The 22063-nt window shown below is 44.7% G+C and overlaps 1 protein-coding gene across 1 annotated transcript in view; it reads right to left on the bottom strand.

Annotated features, from left to right (window-relative positions):
• LOC106603922 (teneurin-2) overlaps window positions 1-22063 on the bottom strand; it is a 132637-nt gene that overhangs the window by 73906 nt on the left and 36668 nt on the right. Inside the window, exons 3-4 of the mRNA XM_045717387.2 lie at window positions 21007-21229; window positions 6696-6934 (exon numbers count right to left, since the gene is read on the bottom strand). Of these exons, the coding sequence (XP_045573343.2) occupies window positions 6696-6934; window positions 21007-21229 (462 nt within the window). The remainder of the gene's footprint in view (window positions 1-6695; window positions 6935-21006; window positions 21230-22063) is intronic.

Here is a 22063-nt window from a genome sequence, read left to right on the forward strand (position 1 = left end):
AGCGAGCGAGAGAGAGAGAGCGAGAGAGAGTGAGAGAGAGCGAGAGAGAGAGAGAGCAAGAGAGAGAGAGAGCGCGCGAGAGAGAGAGAGCAAGAGAGAGAGAGAGAGCGAGAGAGAGAGAGCAAGCGAGAGAGAAAGCGCGAGAGAGAGAGAGAGCGAGAGAGTGAGCGAGCGAGAGAGAGCGAGAGAAGAGAGAGAGCGAGAGAGAGAGGCAGTAGCATGGCTTCCCATCCCCATCCCCACCTAGCACGATGATGTCAAATCTGCTCGGCTTGCATCAGGCCTGCTCACCTCATCTGTGTCCTAGCAACTGTAAACCTCTCAGCCCCCTTGGATACGGTAGGTCTGTGAACAAGTGTGTTTCCAAACAAAACACAAGGAATATAAAGTGTGTCCTTAGAGGAATGGACGTGCGGAGAGATACCAAGAACAACTGGTGGGTGTCAGTCCTTCATGATGTAACAACGGCCATGTGATTGGCTCATTAAGAGGCATGCCATGCATACTCAAAAGGAGACTGCCATGCAACTCTTTCAGGGCATATTCTTTGTCTTGAGTCTCTGAAGGAAGCTCTCTTCAGATACCAATTCTGGATACTAAAATGAACAGACAGCATCATTTTTTGAAAGAGGGGAACAGAAATACCCTATACTTGCCTCGCTGCTGTGTTTCCAAATGCATTAATGCAGATCTCCCAGGAACAGTCTGTGCCTCCCTCTCTCAGCGGAGTCTGTGGCTGTGTCCGTGTCTGTGGCTGTGACTGTGTCTGTGGCTGTGGCTGTGACTGTGTCTGTGGCTGTGACTGTGTCTGTGGCTGTGGCTGTGACTGTGTCTGTGGCTGTGGCTGTGACTGTGTCTGTGGCTGTGTCTGTGTCCGTGGCTGTGGCTGTGACTGTCTGTGGCTGTGTCCGTGGCGGTGTCCGTGGCTGTGTCCGTGGCTGTGTCTGTGGCTGTGACTGTGTCTGTGGCTGTCTGTGGCTGCAGTGGAGAGCTCAGCGGCCCAGTTTTGTTTGCTTGTAAAAAGCCATGACCACATTTCTTTCTGCAGTTTGCGCGCACGCACAGGGGTCGGTTCTGCTCAGGGGTCCAGGCCCGCTGAGTATTGGCATGGCTCGAAAGGCTGGATCAGAACCGCTCAGACTGTAGAGCCCTGACCGGCGCAGAGAATATGGAGTGCTCTGTCTGCTGAGCGGTGGCCAGTGCCTCCCTCTGTGTGCCTGAGTGCCACACCATGCGAACATAATCCCACAGGTAATGGGGGAGTTTCACCTCTGCACACACACAGCCAGCCTCTACCCACGGCTGCACAAAGTCAATGAGCCATCTCTCTGTCTCTCTCTGTCTCTCTCTCCCTCTCTCTCTCTCTCCCTCTCTCTCTCTCTCTCTCTCTCTCTCCCTCTATCTCCTCTCTCCCTCTATCCTCCCTCTCTCTCTCCCTCTCTCTCTCTCTCTCTCTCTCTCTCTCTCTCCCTCTCTCTCTCTCTCTCTCTCTCCTCTCTCTCTCTCTCTCTCTCTCTCTCTCTCTCTCTCTCTCTCCTCTCCTGTCTCTCTCTCTGTCTCTGTCTCTCTCTCTGTCTCTCTCTCTCTCTCCTGTCTCTCTCTCTCTCTGTTCTCTCTCTCTCTCTCTCTCTCTCTCTCTCTCTCTCTCCTGTGTCTTCAGCTTTGAAAAGGACAAGCGTGTCAACGGAATATCACAGTGAATAAATATCTCCACAAACATTGCAATTCCAAACAGTGAAGCCCCATAAGAAGGGTGAGGTCTAAATAAAACCCCACTACGGCATAGCCTTGGCCACACAACTCTCTATTCCTGCCACACAGAGCCCTTAATACAGCACATTCAGCCAGCTCTCAATACCACTACAGTCCCCCGTAGAGAAACTGGCACACGGTACATAGTATCTGTGTGTAGATATTCCTACATCATTCCTCCACACAGAGATTGGCCTTAGCTGTTATTATGTGACCACAGTAAGGCTCTTGATCGGCTCATCAAAGCCCCTTTGAGGTTTTCACTCTCATTTCCCAGCCTGTTCCACTCCTGCAGTGGGCTCTGCTCCCTCTCTCTCTCTCTCTCTCTCTCTCTCTCTCTCTCTCTCTCTCTCTCTCTCTCTCTCTCTCTCTTCCTCTCTACGGCTAACGCTATACGCCTCGGTATCGACCATGTCCACAGTCCTCAAAAGAGCATGGCTTGGGGAGCGGTCGGCTCTCTCTCTAATCTCTCAGCCTGGTGTGTGGAGCTAACAGCACAGCTCACTGCACCCCGCCATGCTGCGATGACTCACAATCAACATGTCAGACCTGAACACTGCCTGAGACACCTCATTCTAGACTATACATCATTACCTCACAAAACAAAATGCAAATAGTAAATATTATGTGATGAAATCGATCATGGAGTACGGCTAGAGTAGTCTGGGTGTTCATATTCTTTCTAAGTACTTCATCTGGGTCATACATGAATAAATATGACATAATATAATAGCCAACATATCCAACATAATATGCACCCAGGCCCGTATTGATCCATTGTATGTCAAATGCCAAGCTAATTATGATATATGTGCATGCTTTTAACAATTTGCTTTGCCCTGTCAAGTATTTATGAATTTTAATGTCATTAGAGAGATAGGCTTAAAGGTATGCCAGTCAATCATACCATTGACAATAATATTATCAGGTTTGAATATTTTCTAGTGTCACGACTTCCACCGAAGTCGGTCCCTCTCCTTGTTCGGGCGGCGTTCGGCGGTCGGCGTCACCGGCCTTCTAGCCATCGCCGATCCACTTTTCATTTTCCATTTGTTTTGTCTTTGTCTTACAAACCTGGTTTCAATCCCCCAATTACTTGTTCATTATTTAACCCTCTGTTCCCCCCATGTTTGTTTGTGAGTAATAGTTTGTCTTGTATACGGTCCGATATTGTGGGCTAGGTATATTGTGTTGTATTTTGTGAATACTTGAGTTACGTTGATTACTCATATCTGCTGTCCTGCGCCTGACTCTCTACACCAGCTACACACAGGCCGATTACATCTAGTTCATTCCCAAACAGGTTAAATGCGCCAAGCCAATCTGATAACAGATCAGTGGTGTAATGTACTTAAGTAAAAATGATTTAAAGTACTTAAGTTAAAATACTTGAACGTATTTGCTCAGTTGGTAGAGCATTGTGCCATGGTTGTGGGTTTGATTCCCACGTGAGACAAGTATGAAAACGTATGCACTCCTTACTGTAAGTTGCTCTGTATAAAATCATCTGCTAAATGACACAAAATGTTTCTGTGGGTATCTATATTCTAGACAACTTTTACTCATTCCTAAAGAAAATACGTACTTTTTACTCCTATACATTTTCCCTGGCACCAAAAAGTATTCAGTACATTTGAATGCTCAGGCATGACAGAATTATGGTCCAATTCACGCACCTATCAATAATAACGCATTGTCATCCCAGAATAGATGGATGCAGTTCAATACATGATTAATATAATTCACCAATACATTTCTTGGTTGTCCCAAAAATATTGCTATCAGGTTGTATATCACAGCTGGCCTGGTACATTGTTTACTGTCTCCACCCATTTGTTTCAGTTTCAATGACTCAATATTTTGGACAAAAACGGACGAATATAACTAAAGCTGGGAATGTCAATGCAATTAAACTAGCAAGGGCAATGATCACAAGTCAGTCATGGCTAATAGGCTAGCGTATCTATTTATTTAGCTATTTAATTATCAAGCTAAAAACACGGTGCCTAACATTAGCTAGCTAGCTGCTGGGAGGATGTAATATCATTGGATGGGTAAGTGACCGACTTTTCGTTTTTTTGGTGACTACAGCTAGAGATGCAGGTGTCATTTGGTTAGCTAGCAAGAAATGTCAATCGCTTTGCTAGTTAGCTAGCTAGCTATGCTGAACTTGAACAACTGTTATTCAGTCAGCATATCCCTTGCGTTCGTAAATTCACTCTGGCTATCTACTCCGATTTCAGAGCACTCTCATCTGTGTGCCAGAGCGCAGAATAACTGATGAATTTACGAACATGCAACACCTGTTGAATATGACCGATGTCAGTAAACATCTGCAAAAAAAGTTATTAAATTGTTGCCAGCAGCACAGTTAGTCACTAACGTTTTTGATAACATGTAAACAGTCTAACCAGCTCTGCTAGGGCGATTAAAATGGTCAGAGTGAGGTGTTCTCTCATTTGTGTCTGGAAGTCTAGAAAGCTAGCCAACTTTAGCAAGTTAGCTTGGGAGCTTGACTGCCGTTGTGAATAACGCTCAGATCAACCCTACTTCTTGGCCAGAGCGTCCAGTGTCAATACTGCTGTGGGCACTCAGATAATCTGACAACACTCTGAATTTACAAACGACCCAGAGTGCACACTGACACATTGGAGGCAATTAAGAACGCACCTTAAGTTGTCAATCAAATGTATTTGGCATCGATCAAATGGGCGGGCAGGCAATTTCCCATTCGGGTGTCAAAATGTGGGTTGGGACAAGCATGTATTGACAGGCAAACTGCAGAAGGACAAGCAGGCTACTATTGTATGGTTCCCAATTAGAGGCAGCTGGTAATCGTTGCCTCTAATTGGGGATCATATTTACGTAGCCCGTTTTCCCACCTGTGTTTGTGGGATATTGTTTGTTTGAGTTGGTGCTTGTTGCACCACGATGTGTTGCTTGGTCATTGTTTTGGTTGTTTATCAGTGCAATTTTGGCGTCCAACTAACTTAGCTGAAAAAGTTTGAGAGAGTCTATCTAATGTTCTCTCGTTAGATTTTAGCTCATCTCGCGTTGGCTACCATTAGTTGTTGATCTTATTTTTGTTGATGTGCATAACTGAGGGAGAGATGGCCTACCTGTACATGGTTGTTTGATCAATTGAACTGTAAAGTTCCCAAATGTAAGAGGACTCCCGTGGTATTTACATATTTGCAAAGATCCATTCAGGTGTATTTTGTGGCTTTTGGCGAATGTGTTCGTTCTAATGATCTAGTCATGTTGTTGCTACTGCCTGTAAACACACAGTCCAGTTCAAAGTGAATGATGGCAGACCCGTGTGGCAAATGGCTGATTTGTATAAAGGCCTACTGTAGCTCTGATTGGCTATGGCGCACCGGTCTTTAGACTCCATGGTCCTGGACGAGACAGATGTTTTTTAGGTTTTATTTACTGCAGTGTCTATTAATTGTCCAAAACCACAGCTGCTGTCCCACTCTATATTGCTATAGAATTTTCACAAATGCTTTACTCTATGTCGTTCCCAAACATTCTATGGATTTCTGAAAATGTGAAAATGACTATATCTACTGTAACTGCACGCTTGTCAAAAAATGTACAAAAAATGTGATATTGTTCCTAGGGGTGTATATGAACAGATTTGAATAAAATGCTAAAATGCTGTCAGTTCCACTTTTTGTTTAACCTTTATTTAACTAGGCAGATCAGTTAATAACAAATTATCATTTACAATGACGGCCTACACCGGATGATGCTGGGCCAATTGTGCGCTGCCCTATGGGATTCCCAATCACGGCTGGTTGTGATACTGTCACGCCCTGACCATAGAGAGCCCTTGGTTCTCTATGGTGTAGTAGGTCAGGGCGTGACTAGGGGGTGTTCTAGTTTATATTTCTATGTTGGTGTTTTGTATGGTTCCCAATTAGAGGCAGCTGGTAATCGTTGCCTCTAATTGGGGATCATATTTAGGTAGCCGTTTTTTCCACCTGTGTTTGTGGGATATTGTTTGTTTTTGTGTGTGTGAAAGTTGCCCCCCGGCTATCACGTTAGTTGTCAGTTTATTGCTTTTTTTTATGTTTCACTTTGAATAAAAGATGTGGAACTCAACTCACACTGCGCCTTGGTCCGTCCATTACGACGATCGTGACAGATACAACCTGGATTCAAACCAGGGTGTCTGTAGTGACACCTCTAGCACTGAGATGCAGTGCCTTAGACCGCTGCGCCACTCAGGATGAGTATGAGAATTTAGTACTTTGAAAATGATAATTTTTTCCAGCCACTGTACTTAAGTACATTTAAAACCAGCTACTTTTAGACTTTTACTCAAAAAGCATTTTACTGCGTGACTTTTACCGGAGTCATTTTCTATGAATGTATCTTTACCTTTACTCAATTATGACTTTTCCACCACTGCAGAAGATGGAGTATCACAATAACAAGGGGGCCTGCTGTACTGTACTGTATTGTATTGTATTGTACTGTACTGTATTGTATTGCACTGTACTGTATTGTACATATATTGTACTGTATTGTATTGCACTGTATTGTACTGTACTGTACTCAATTGTATAGCACTGTACTGTACTGTACTGTATTGTATTGTATTGTACTGTACTGTTCTGTATCGCACTGTATTGTACTGTACTGTACTGTATTGTACTGTACTGTATTGTATTGTATTGTTCTGTATCGCACTGTATTGTACTGTACTGTTCTGTTCTGTATTGCACTGTATTGTACTGTTCTGTTCTGTTCTGTACTGTACTGTACTGTATTGTACTGTACTGTACTGTACTGTACTGTATTGTATTGTACTGTTCTGTTCTGTATTGCACTGTATTGTACTGTACTGTTCTGTTCTGTATTGCACTGTATTGTACTGTTCTGTTCTGTATTGCACTGTACTGTACTGTTCTGTATTGCACTGTACTGTAGCCTACCTATGAAGTAGGAGAGCAGCACGACCAGCAGGACGGCAGCAGCGATGGCCGACACCGCAGCACATTTCCAGCTGCAGTACTTGGAGGGTTTCTTCAGCTTGAAGGAGCTCCTAGAGAAGGTGTTTCTGGGTAGCAGCCGCGGCGGGGGGGAGTAGACGGTCCCAGATGTCAGCGGGTACCCTGGAGACGAGCTGCTGAACAGGGGAGTGGTCCCGGACGGTGTTTTAAACAGGAAATGCCTACAGCGATGGAGAGAAAGAGAGGACACAGAGAGTTAGAATCAGCTGTTACATGGTCTCTATTACCAATAGAATGTGTAAATTGCGTTGGAGTGAACAGTCGCTTTCAGAATATAATGAGACATCTGGAGCAATGAAGTGCTCCTCTATATTCCAGCAGCAATTATTCATCGGTCATTGACATGCATTGATTTTCCTATTCTTAAAACTTATTCACACTTCAAATGGGTATAGAGACAGCGAATTATACAGCTAAAAGCATAGAGAATATAAAGATTGTTTCACATCTCCTTCCAGACTCCTACCCAGCATTTGATGATGGTCATTATCGTCGTTAGTGCTTAGAGAGAATAAGAATGAACTGCTTCTTCTTTGTCATCAGTCTCATTTCTACCTTAAACAACATACTGCAAATATACCATTATGAAGCTTAGTAAATACTGTAGTTAAGTCTGTTTTAACATTATCTCTCCCCCAGCACCTCCTTGCCCTCTTTACAGTCAGAGAGGCAGTCTGACTCTGTGGGCCGTGTCCGGTGCCCGGCTTGGCTACGGGCAGACCACAGTGCCAAGCCAGTGGCCTGCGCCAGGTGGGCGGCGGGCCAGGGGAGGTCCACGAGGAGGCAGATGGGATTGGGATGAAAGTGGAAGACAGTTGACCGTGCCGCTTTGATGCCGGTCAGAAGCTCTCACAAGCTGCTTCCCCACACTACCCAGAAGCACTCTCCTCTCAGATCTCCTTCCACATCTCCAGGCCGGATGGGGAAGGAAGCCCAAAACGACCCCCCCCCCCCCCCCCATCTCTCTCTCACCTCCAACAACTGAGAGAAGCTATAACCCTCTTACTGATCTCTCCCTTTCCACTTCAACAGCCCCTCCCCTCCCCTCCCCCCACACCACACCACATCAAATCACCACACACCCCAAACTCCATCTTCTTCCTTCTATTCTGTAATAGTGACTTGGTGCCGCTACTACCTGTACGTAGCCTCGTTATTGTTATTTTATTGTGTTACTTTTTTTGTTTTGTTTATTTAGTAAATCTTTTCTTAACTCTATTTTCTTAAACTGCATTGTTGGTTAAGAGCTTGTAAGTAAGCGTTTCACTGTAAGGTCTACTATACCTGTTGTATTCGGCGCATGTGACAAATCAAATTTGATTTGATTTATTCACTTCCACACAAAAAGATGTCAGTTTCTTCTTCTTCTCTCCTCAGTTTGAGAAGCAGTGACTAGATCAATGGTGGATATCTACCAATTAAGAGTCTCATCTCCTGAGGTAAGGCCTTCATGGGGTCTGATCAATCCTAGCAGGAGTACACTGACAGTAACACTAACAGGCTCTCCACAGCTCGTCTCTCAACCAACCACCAACTACTCGAGAACGCCAAGGATGGGAAAGGTCCGGGAAAAACTGTTACAAAGTAAGTAGGAAATATGTAAAAGATGTTCGTTAAATTGACTATGGGTTGTAAAGGAAAAGAGCGTTCCTTTGAAGTAGGTGTCAAGCCTTACTCAATTCTTAATTCACCGGTTTGGTTCAAATGACAGCGTTAGCTCAGAAATAATTTAATGGGGTGAGAAAGGAATAGAATGACATAGATATGAGTGAGAGAAAAAGTGAGGCTGAGTGAGGGAAAAAAAACAGGTTCGTTGCAAAAACAAAGTGTAGGAGGCATGTGTACATCTCATAACTCAAGGCCTTACCTTAACGTGTCTGTCTTTACATTTGGGATCAGTCTAACATTGGACTTCACAGGCAGTCAAGGTCAACTGTGAAACCTGCTCAAGGCAACAGCCTGTTTTTCATAGCCATGATGATTGTATATTGGCATTCCTCACCTGGAATAGTGCTGATAAAGTGGGCTGACTAGCCTGTCTCCCCCACCAGTCAATATCAAATGATGGCTAGCTGCTGAGATCAACACACACCCCACTAATCCCAAGGTCTCTGAAATGTGACCTAATAATCAACCTTCAATTCACTCTAATAATCTCCCCCCTGTATAAAGTGAAATAAACACCTTGAGTGATGGTTTGTTCTGAACATAATATATTAAATATACTGTGAATATATGTCTTATATTAACAGAGAAACTGCGAGGGGTGATCAAAGGGATTACATCAAAGGATATGTTTGATGTATTTGATGGGTTGATCGCCATTTTGGTTGTGTTAAATATGATTTCAGCCTACTACGATGCACACATGCTGACTTTCCAGTTGGCCATTACTGCCTCAGAGTATCATTCTCCAGGCCTCAGAGTATCATTCTAAAGGGCCTCACAGTATCATTCTCCAGGCCTCAGAGTATCATTCTCCAGGCCTCAGAGTATCATTCTCCAGGCCTCACAGTATCATTGCCCAGGCCTCGCAGTATCATTGCCCAGGCCTCAGAGTATCATTCTCCAGACCTCAGAGTATCATTTCCCAGGCCTCACAGTATCATTGCCCAGGCCTCACAGTATCATTGCCCAGGCCTCAGAGTATCATTCTCCAGACCTCAGAGTATCATTTCCCAGGCCTCACAGTATCATTGCCCAGGCCTCGCAGTATCATTGCCCAGGCCTCACAGTATCATTGCCCAGGCCTCAGAGTATCATTCTAAAGGGCCTCAGAGTATCATTCTCCAGGCCTCACAGTATCATTGCCCAGGCCTCAGAGTATCATTCTAAAGGGCCTCAGAGTATCATTCTCCAGGCCTCAGAGTATCATTGCCCAGGCCTCACAGTATCATTGCCCAGGCCTCACAGTATCATTCTAAAGGGCCTCAGAGTATCATTCTCCAGGCCTCACAGTATCATTGCCCAGGCCTCAGAGTATCATTCTAAAGGGCCTCAGAGTATCATTCTCCAGGCCTCAGAGTATCATTGCCCAGGCCTCACAGTATCATTGCCCAGGCCTCACAGTATCATTGCCCAGGCCTCAAAGTATCATTGCCCAGGCCTCACAGTATCATTGCCCAGGCCTCAAAGTATCATTGCCCAGGCCTCACAGTATCATTGCCCAGGCCTCAGAGTATCATTCTAAAGGGCCTCAGAGTATCATTCTCCAGGCCTCACAGTATCATTGCCCAGGCCTCAGAGTATCATTCTAAAGGGCCTCAGAGTATCATTCTCCAGGCCTCAGAGTATCATTGCCCAGGCCTCACAGTATCATTGCCCAGGCCTCACAGTATCATTGCCCAGGCCTCGCAGTATCATTGCCCAGGCCTCACAGTATCATTGCCCAGGCCTCAGAGTATCATTCTAAAGGGCCTCAGAGTATCATTCTCCAGGCCTCAGAGTATCATTGCCCAGGCCTCACAGTATCATTGCCCAGGCCTCACAGTATCATTCTAAAGGGCCTCAGAGTATCATTCTCCAGGCCTCACAGTATCATTGCCCAGGCCTCAGAGTATCATTCTAAAGGGCCTCAGAGTATCATTCTCCAGGCCTGAGAGTATCATTGCCCAGGCCTCACAGTATCATTGCCCAGGCCTCACAGTATCATTGCCCAGGCCTCACAGTATCATTGCCCAGGCCTCACAGTATCATTGCCCAGGCCTCAAAGTATCATTGCCCAGGCCTCAGAGTATCATGGCCCAGGCCTCAGAGTATCATTGCCCAGGCCTCAGAGTATCATTGCCCAGGCCTCAGAGTATCATGGCCCAGGCCTCAGAGTATCATTGCCCAGGCCTCAGAGTATCATGGCCCAGGCCTCAGAGTATCATGGCCCAGGCCTCAGAGTATCATGGCCCAGGCCTCAGAGTATCATTGCCCAGGCCTCAGAGTATCATTGCCTATACTCCTAAGTATAAAGGGGATGAAGACAGTGAAAAGTGGTGTCACCACGGCAACCTGAGAATGTATTACACTGGGAAAGGAGTGACAATGGGACCTCTGCCCCGTCTCCACCAGCAGCCCTTCCTAACAGCTGTGTCCGTGCACTAATGAAAACATGGCCGAGGTTAGCGTCCTGCCCCTTAGCCTGGCTTTCCCGCCGAAGCTGCCTGATTAATGGCTTGTACCATGGTGACAGGCAGGCAGGCAGACCGCTGCCTGCGGACATCACATCACACTGCGTTAGTGGAGAGAATATCCTCTCAGCTAGATGCATGTTAATTGCAACATGTCAGGCGGCAGGTAAATTAATCCATAAATCAATCATATTTCATCCACCAGGGCACTAGTTATATAGCCGTTGTCAGAGACAGCATTGCAAAGCAAAACAGAGATAGTATAATGGCTTTGACAAGTACTAAATAGAGTGACGAGAGGAGATGGATGACAAATCACAGTTCATTACGTGTGGGTATTATCATTTGAATCATACAACACAATGTTCTCACAACATACACTAGATCATATTATCTCTCCTGACATGGCAAAGAAGGCAGTGTGGGGTCCAAATCTGTCAATAGTGAAATAAAATATACATGCTGTTCAGCAGTTATTACAATACCACTTTAGCCCAAGTTCACATACCTCTTTCACATTACCTTCAGTTCACATACCTCCTCACATTACCCTCAGTTCACATACCTCCTCACATTACCTTCAGTTCACATACCTCCTCGCATTACCCTCAGTTCACATACCTCCTCACATTACGTTCAGTTCACATACCTCCTCACATTACCCTCAGTTCACATACCTCCTCACATTACCCTCAGTTCACATACCTCCTCACATTACCCTCAGTTCACATACCTCCTCACATTACCTTCAGTTCACATACCTCCTCACATTACCCTCAGTTCACATACCTCCTCACATTACCCTCAGTTCACATACCTCTTTCACATTACCTTCAGTTCACATACCTCTTTCACATTAGCTTCAGTTCACATACCTCTTTCACATTACCCTCAGTTCACATACCTCCTCACATTACCTTCAGTTCACATACCTCCTCACATTACCTTCAGTTCACATACCTTCTCACATTACCCTCAGTTCACATACCTCTTCACATTACGTTCAGTTCACATACCTCCTCACATTACCCTCAGTTCACATACCTCCTCACATTACCTTCAGTTCACATACCTCCTCACATTACCCTCAGTTCACATACCTCCTCACATTACCTTCAGTTCACATACCTCCTCACATTACGTTCAGTTCACATACCTCCTCACATTACCCTCAGTTCACATACCTCCTCACATTACCCTCAGTTCACATACCTCCTCACATTACCTTCAGTTCACATACCTCCTCACATTACCCTCAGTTCACATACCTCCTCACATTACCTTCAGTTCACATACCTCCTCACATTACCCTCAGTTCACATACCTCCTCACATTACCCTCAGTTCACATACCTCTTTCACATTACCTTCAGTTCACATACCTCTTTCACATTAGCTTCAGTTCACATACCTCTTTCACATTACCCTCAGTTCACATACCTCCTCACATTACCTTCAGTTCACATACCTCCTCACATTACCCTCAGTTCACATACCTCCTCACATTACCTTCAGTTCACATACCTCCTCACATTACCCTCAGTTCACATACCTCTTCACATTACCCTCAGTTCACATACCTCCTCACATTACCCTCAGTTCACATACCTCCTCACATTACCTTCAGTTCACATACCTCCTCACATTACCCTCAGTTCACATACCTCCTCACATTACCTTCAGTTCACATACCTCCTCACATTACCCTCAGTTCACATACCCTCCTCACATTACCTTCAGTTCACATACCTCCTCACATTACCCTTCAGTTCACATACCTCCTCACATTACCCTCAGTTCACATACCTCCTCACATTACCTTCAGTTCACATACCTCCTCACATTACCCTCAGTTCACATACCTCCTCACATTACCTTCAGTTCACATACCTCCTCACATTACCCTCAGTTCACATACCTCTTCACATTACCCTCAGTTCACATACCTCCTCACATTACCCTCAGTTCACATACCTCCTCACATTACCTTCAGTTCACATACCTCCTCACATTACCCTCAGTTCACATACCTCCTCACATTACCTTCAGTTCACATACCTCCTCACATTACCCTCAGTTCACATACCTCCTCACATTACCTTCAGTTCACATACCTCCTCACATTACCTTCAGTTCACATACCTCCTCACATTACCCTCAGTTCACATACCTCCTCACATTACCTTCAGTTCACATACCTCCTCACATTACCCTCAGTTCACATACCTCCTCACATTACCTTCAGTTCACATACCTCCTCACATTACCCTCAGTTCACATACCTCCTCACATTACCTTCAGTTCACATACCTCCTCACATTACCTTCAGTTCACATACCTCCTCACATTACCTTCAGTTCACATACCTCCTCACATTACCCTCAGTTCACATACCTCCTCACATTACCCTCAGTTCACATACCTCCTCACATTACCTTCAGTTCTGAATCATCAATATCATTGTGACTAAGTACATTATATGAAGGTTATAGCAGACAGTTGACCTGCAGTGAAAATACCAACCAAATGCCTTATAGGACAATATGAACCCATAATAAAAGGCCTTCAAACGTGAATTGCTTTAGATAACACGCAATATCAAATACCTGCATATTTTAACAGAGGAGAGAGAGCATTAACGCTACATTTGAATTATGATTTGATTTTGTTCTACGATGTAAAAAAAGAAGAAGAAAGCAATCTCACCTACTAGGTATACGCTATTCCGTTTCAGATGAGACGTTTGGTCTTTTTGTCTTTGTATTTACTTTTCTAAATGTTTGTCTATCATCCTTTAAGTAGCACTTACGGTAAAAGTATTTTCTTTCCTTCCTGCTCCTGTTTGCAAATTGGTCACAACATGCCACTCACAGAGGAGTTAATACCCACACAGACAGTTAAACAGGACCACCGACAAATACAAACCAAGCCAGAATAAAATAAGAGGGCAAATAGTTTCTCTTTTACATTAAAGACTTCTCTCATCCTGGGGGAGGGCGTGAAAAGCCAGAGCAATTAACAAGTAAATGGAGATTTTACAGATAATGAACATGAATTCAACTGGAGTCAAGCCTTATTAGTATTCAGCCAGACATACCAGGACATCATGGTAAAGCTATCAAGGGCAAGAGACATTTTGCAAAATGTTGTAATGAACCCTGGTTGGCATTCGAGGCACGGAGAGCTGAACTGTTGGAGGTTCTAGCTGCCAATCGGTCTCTCTCAATACCAAAACCTCCAGGATGGTATGCAAGCAGGGGCAGGTCTGTCTGCAACCCACTCAGCTAGATGTTAAGACACTGAACCATTCTGACCGCACCGAAGGTGCCAGAGCCAGTCAATCTAATCGAATAAAATCAACATCAAAAGATTTCAGAGTTCAAAATCAAATTTGCCACATGCACTGAATATGCACCGAGACTTTACTGTGAAATGCTTACTTACGAGCCCTTTTCCAACAATCTAAGAAAAATGTTTAAAAAAAAATAGTAAGACAAAATAACAATAACGAGGCTATACACAAGAGTCAAATCCCCTAGTGGGGCTGGTTTATCATTTGGTTTACTACCTTCAAAAGGGATTTAGTGATCTTGCAATAGTTTCCTCTATGTAATGTATTGCACCATGCAATATAAGGGACCACAAAGGAAATAAGTCACTGACTTTATTGTGTTATCCCTAACTAGTTTTTAATGTATGTACTGCATGTAGCCTATATTAGGGCTGTGATGATACCAATATCACAATATTTGGTCTTTTAAAAACATTGGTCCTTTAAAAACTTGCTGTATGTAAAATATTGGTTGCTATAGCTTGGAAAATAAATGAATGTGAATCTGGATGACAGCATAATGTTTGTTTCCAACATTAGGGCTGTTTTCCTAAAGAAGTTAAATCCGCTTTTTTATTTTATTTCCTTGTCACGATACTAACAAGTATTGCGATATTGGTATCATCCCGGCCCTGATAGATAAGTACTTTTTTAAACTGTCAAATAAAATCAATCAATCAATCTTTGAAGACTTCAACAACAGCCAACCACAACGCGGCATTTGAACACAGATAAAAATAATTGATATAGCATAGCTCAGAAGATGTTTCTCCTAGACTGAGCTCACAGTTAAGAGATTTAGAGACTGGGTCTCAGAGAGAGACTGGGTCTCAGAGAGAGAGACTGGGTCTCAGAGAGAGAGACTGGGTCTCAGAGAGAGACTGGGTCTCAGAGAGAGACTGGGTCTCAGAGAGAGAGACTGGGTCTCAGAGAGAGAGACTGGGTCTCAGAGAGAGAGACTGGGTCTCAGAGAGAGAGACTGGGTCTCAGAGAGAGAGACTGGGTCTCAGAGAGAGACTGGGTCTCAGAGAGAGACTGGGTCTCAGAGAGAGAGACTGGGTCTCAGAGAGAGAGAGACTGGGTCTCAGAGAGAGACTGGGTCTCAGAGAGAGACTGGGTCTCAGAGAGAGAGAGACTGGGTCTCAGAGAGAGAGAGACTGGGTCTCAGAGAGAGACTGGGTCTCAGAGAGAGAGACTGGGTCTCAGAGAGAGAGAGACTGGGTCTCAGAGAGAGACTGGGTCTCAGAGAGAGACTGGGTCTCAGTGGGGATGAAACAGTGAACAAAAATGCATTTCACATTAGTCCCCCATTTGGAAATTGAACAAGCTACAAACACATAACCATTTAACGTGGCAGTTTTCAATATTTACATGGTAATACAGTACCAGTATGTACCACAATAATACAACAATAATACCGTAATAATACCATAATACCACAATAATACCACAACAATACCGTAATAATACCATAATAATACCATAATACCATAATAATACCACAATACCACCACAGTAATACCATAGTAATACCATAATAATACCACAAGAATACCACAATAATACCACAATAACACCATAATACCACAATAATACCACAATAATATCATAATAATACCATAATAATACCACAATAATACCATAACAAAACCACAATAATACCACGATAATACCACAATAATACCATCATAATACAACAATAATACGATATTAATACCACAATAATACCATAATAATACCACAATACCATAATAATACCACAATAACACCATGATAATACCAAGATAATACCACAATAATACCATAATAATACAACAATAATACCATAATACCACAATAATACCACAATAATACCATAATAATACAACAATAATACCACAATAATACCACAATAATACCATAATAATACCATAGTAATACCACAATAATACCATAATAATACCACGATAATACCACAATAATACAACAATAATACCACGATAATACCACAATAATACGATATTAATACCACAATAATACCATAACAATACTATAACAATACTATAATAATACCACAATAATTCCATAATAAAACCACAATAATACCATAACAATACTATAACAATCAGTGGCTTGGTCTTCATATTGCATGAGCCATAAAATATTAAACATCTCAATGAGATTTCATACTACGTTGTGAACAGACTTTGAGCGTTGTTTAATAGCCTACATACACTAGTATATACCAGTTAGCAGATGCTTTTATCCAAAGCGACTAACAGTCATGTGTGCATACATTTTAAGTATGGGTGGTCCTAGGAATCAAACCCACTATCTTGGCATAGCAAGCACTATGCTCTACCAACTGAGCTACAGAGGACCACGAGGGTAAAGTTGGGCTCATACATGCCAGATGAGGCTAATAACAAATGTCTTTGCAAATTGACTAAGTGCATGCTATGCATTCTGTTGTTGAGAATATAGGAGAACCACCAATAGGCCTACAGCACCATTGCAGATGTGGTCGCTATTCACTACACCCTGTTTAATTGGGCTCCTCAGCAGAAATCGACTGCTGGGGGAGCACATTCAATCTGGAGAGAGAGAGAGAGAGAGAGAGAGAGAGAGAGAGAGAGAGAGAGAGAGAGAGGAAAAGAGTGAGAGAGAGAGAGAGAGAGAGAGAGAGAGAGGAAAAGAGTGAGAGAGAGAGAGAGAGAGAGAGAGAGAAAAGAGTGAGAGCGAGAGGAATGGTCCAAGCGTCTCAAACAAGACCATGGGGAGACAGGGAGAGAGCGGAGCGGGCAGTGACTCAGCTCACCTCTCAGTAACGAAGATTTTATTATTTCATTTCTGGAATGTGGTGAGACTGGGCCCTGGAATAAGACAGAAGTTATGTGAAAAAGAAACCTGCTACGATCCATCTATTCATAGACCACATCCTATATACGGTAGGACTATATTCCTCTAAACTAATGGGTAAATTAAGTACAATTTACAGAGCCACACATGGGAATTGAAGTATCCCCAAATGGATCCTTTATGGATTACATCGATGTCACCCTGTATACTTTTGCTGCTCATTCATGAACTGGAGTTCCATAGCGTATAAAGACTAGACCAGGAGGGAATGCTATAAGATAGTACACTATGTTTCTACTGTAGTTCCATAGCGTATAAAGACTAGACCAGGAGGGAATGCTATAAGATAGTACACTATGTTTCTACTGTAGTTCCATAGCGTATAAAGACTAGACCAGGAGGGAATGCTATAAGATAGTACACTATGTTTCTACTGTAGTTCCATAGCGTATAAAGACTAGACCAGGAGGGAATGCTATAAGATAGTACACTATGTTTCTACTGTAGTTCCATAGCGTATAAAGACTAGACCAGGAGGGAATGCTATAAGATAGTACACTATGTTTCTACTGTAGTTCCATAGCGTATAAAGACTAAACCACGAGGGAATGCTATAAGATAGTACACTATGTTTCTACTGTAGTTCCATAGCGTATAAAGACTAGACCAGGAGGGAATGCTATAAGATAGTACACTATGTTTCTACTGTAGTTCCATAGCGTATAAAGACTAGACCAGGAGGGAATGCTATAAGATAGTACACTATGTTTCTACTGTAGTTCCATAGCGTATAAAGACTAGACCAGGAGGGAATGCTATAAGATAGTACACTATGTTTCTACTGTAGTTCCATAGCGTATAAAGACTAGACCAGGAGGGAATAACATAAGATAGTACACTATGTGTCTACTGTAGTCGTGTACAATAATGGTAAGCTTATACAGATGATTTGTTCCATTGCAAAAAAAATGCTTTTCTAAGCCAAACCCAAGACGTGTGAATGTACTGTATGCGTTATATTATCTCCACGGCAGTATGATGGACAGCGTGGCTGGTGGTTCCAGGTCGTAGGGTAAAGGGTCAGGCCCCAGCTGAAATGCTGTTTTGTTCCTATGAGGGAGACTGTAAAGAGGAAGCAGTATTAATGGGTGAAACTAAGTAAAAGTGCTAGCGCTGCAAGACGCCCTAGACAGGGAGGGGCATCTGAAAGACAAAGAAATATGAACTGAAGTGTGTGAGGTCAGGCCCATATGCCCAGACAGAAGCTATATTAATCTGCCTGCTGAGAACAGGCACTGAGGTGGCAGGGGAGAGGGGAGACGGGAAGAGAGAAGGTGGGGGACGAGAGAAGGTGGGGGATGGAAGGGGAGGCCGCAGTGAGGGGAAAGATGCAGTGTTGTTGTACTGTTTTGTGTGTGTTTTTTGCATGTGTGCATTCTGCCGAGATGCGCTTTTAAAGGGATAGTGTACGATTGTTTTGCAACTAAGCCCCTTTTCTACTTACCCAGAGTCAAATTAACTCCATTGATTCCATATTTCCGATGGTGTCAACATAATTGTATTTTCATGCATTTTGGAGTAGAATGTATTTTTTTTAAGTCACCTGAATTGACCTTTACACATTCGCTCTACAAAAAAATATCTCCTCAGCAAAGAGCAACCACCACCCTCCACCCACCCACCCACCCACCAACCACCTTTGTCACCGCTGCTGAAAAAACTCCTAGGAGAAACACTGCGTAGGAAGAGCAGATTGGAGAGTAATGATGTGCTGTCGGTCCACTCTAAAAAAGGGAGGGTCATAAATCCTAACAAACCAGCTAACAAACCAGCCTACTGGAGACGTTTGGGGAAATATATGGCCTAAAAACCTGAAAAGCAGCAGAACACAACTCATGCTGCAACAGTAGTACACCAAACCAGGAATTGAAGCCCACAATCCTGAGCAGTAACTCATTATTCTGGTGCATCTCAGAAAACATGATGGAATTTAGAAACATCTATAAATATCTATACTGTGTAAAACATTTTTTTTTGAAGCTTTCCTTTCTTTGTGGAGGCATTCTGGCTGTGACTCAGGCGCCAGGCTCCATTTTGGAGAGGAGGGAGCAGGTAGGTAGAGGCGCCAGGCTCCATTTTGGAGAGGAGGGAGCAGGTAGGTAGAGGCGCCAGGCTCCATTTTGGAGAGGAGGGAGCAGGTAGGTAGAGGCGCCAGGGTCCATTTTGGAGAGGAGGGAGCAGGTAGGTAGAGGCGCCAGGGTCCATTTTGGAGAGGAGGGAGCAGGTAGGTAGAGGCGCACGGTGGTAACAGGCATAGCAGGAGCTGTGCCTGTGCTCCCGATGAATAAAACATCTGAGAGACGAGCCCTGTTGCCCCGACCTCATGAATTGTGCACGCATCGTGTTTGAGGTGTGATCGGGGAACATCGAGGAGTGACCCACAGCCCAGCGTAAGCCCGGCAACCACACACCACGGCAACCACACACCAAACAAAAGACAGAACAGAGGGAGAGAGGAAGGCACTAGCTTCTATGTCCCAGAACCCCAGAGGGAGAGCAGCGGACAGGGTTGTGCGGCACCGTGTGACAGAGGGAGAGCAGCGGGCAGGATTGTGCGGCTCCGTGTGACAGAGGGAGAGCAGCGGGCAGGATTGTGCGGCACCGTGTGACAGAGGGAGAGCAGCGGGCAGGACTGTGCGGCTCCGCGTGACAGAGGGAGTGCAGCGTGCAGGGCTGTGGGGCTCCGCGTGACAGAGGGAGAGCAGCGGGCAGGACTGTGCGGCTCCGTGTGACAGAGGGAGAGCAGCGGGCAGGACTGTGGGGCACCGTGTGACAGAGGGAGTGCAGCGTGCAGGACTGTGGGGCTCCGCGTGACAGAGGGAGAGCAGCGGGCAGGATTGTGCGGCACCGTGTGACAGAGGGAGAGCAGCGGGCAGGACTGTGCGGCTCCGCGTGACAGAGGGAGTGCAGCGTGCAGGGCTGTGGGGCTCCGCGTGACAGAGGGAGAGCAGCGGGCAGGACTGTGCGGCTCCGTGTGACAGAGGGAGAGCAGCGGGCAGGACTGTGGGGCACCGTGTGACAGAGGGAGTGCAGCGGGCAGGACTGTGCGGCTCCGCGTGACAGAGGGAGTGCAGCGGGCAGGACTGTGGGGCTCCGCGTGACAGAGCGAGAGCAGCGGGCAGGACTGTGCGGCTCCGTGTGACAGAGGGAGAGCAGCGGGCAGGACTGTGGGGCACCGTGTGACAGAGGGAGTGCAGCGGGCAGGACTGTGCGGCTCCGCGTGACAGAGGGAGTGCAGCGGGCAGGACTGTGGGGCACCGCGTGACAGAGGGAGTGCAGCGGGCAGGACTGTGGGGCACCGTGTGACAGAGGGAGTGCAGCGGGCAGGACTGTGGGGCTCCGCGTGACAGCGGGAGTGCAGCGGGCAGGACTGTGGGGCTCCGCGTGACAGAGGGAGTGCAGCGGGCAGGACTGTGGGGCACCGAGTGACAGAGGGAGTGCAGCGGGCAGGACTGTGGGGCACCGCGTGACAGAGGGAGAGCTAGATCACATTGTAACTCAATACACTGTTTGCTGACAAAAAGGCAGGGACAGAAGGCCTGATAATAAACATCAAATGCATGAAGAACTTACAAAAATACAAACCTCATCTATAATACTGCTATGTAAGCCCTTCTCCATTTTCAACTAATAAAGGGAAACGGGCAGGACTGTGTGGCACCGTGTGAAGATGGCAGGACGGGATGTTGGGTTGAGAGCTCTACCAGCTGGGCTCCCACAAACCTGACCAGAGGCTTTAAGTCCAAGGTTTAAGTCCAACCAACTGAACAGTACAAGGAACTGATAGGAATCAGAATGCTTTCCTGTCCCCCTAAACAGGGAAGGTGTCCAAACATCATGGTAGGCAGGCAGGCGGGCAGGAAAGACAGGGTGACAGGGTAACTGACCTGGTCTCCAGAGGAACGCTGCTGTTCAGCGCCCAGCTGTCCTGAAGCTGGACTGACTCTGGCGTGGAGGGACCCTCCCCGGGGGCCGCCGAGGGGGCGTGGGCTGGGCCGCGACGGCTGGCCAGGGTGTTGGGGTTCAGGGAGCTTGCAGACGACTGGTGGTGGTTGTGAGAAGGAGGGAGCGGCGGCCGCAGAGACTGACTGTGATGGTGGTTTGGAGGACCTGAAAGAGAACACAGGAACAAATTATGGCTCGTTGATTGACCGGAATGGTGTTCTAGCGCAGAGATTAAAAAACTTCACAGCCTGTTTTGACTGATTTAATGAAGGCTTCCATTGACAGTGATGCATGTTTGGATGTTTCATATGGAACAGTTTTCATATCGTGTTCCAAATTGCTATAAGAGAACACATCAGATCCAAATAAGAAAACACCTAAAACAAATGTTTTTAAACGGTACACTTATAAAATACAATATTTTACAGAGAAAATTACAGACTAAATCCAATACAATGTTTATCACATTGTAACTCAATACAATGTTTATCATATTGTAACTCAATACAATGTTTATCATATTGTAACTCAATACAATGTTTATCATATTGTAACTCAATACAATGTTTATCATATTGTAACTCAATACAATGTTTATCATATTGTAACTCAATACAATGTTTATCATATTGTAACTCAATACAATGTTTATCACATTGTAACTCAATACAATGTTTATCATATTGTAACTCAATACAATGTTTATCATATTGTAACTCAATACAATGTTTATCATATTGTAACTCAATACAATGTTTATCACATTGTAACTCAATACAATGTTTATCACATTGTAACTCTATACAATGTTTGCTGACAAAAAGGCAGGGAGAGAAGGCCTGATAATAAACATCAAATACATGAAGAGCTTACAAAGATACAAAGCTCATCTGTAATACCGCTATGTAAGCCCTTCTCCATTTTCAACTAATAAAGGGAAACATGAAAATTGAAAGCTGTGAATTAACTTTGTGAAAGTTAAACATTTTAATTGTGTAA

This window comes from Salmo salar, chromosome 04, assembly GCF_965601325.2.
Source record: "Salmo salar chromosome 04, fSalSal1, whole genome shotgun sequence".
NCBI lineage: Eukaryota > Metazoa > Chordata > Actinopteri > Salmoniformes > Salmonidae > Salmo > Salmo salar.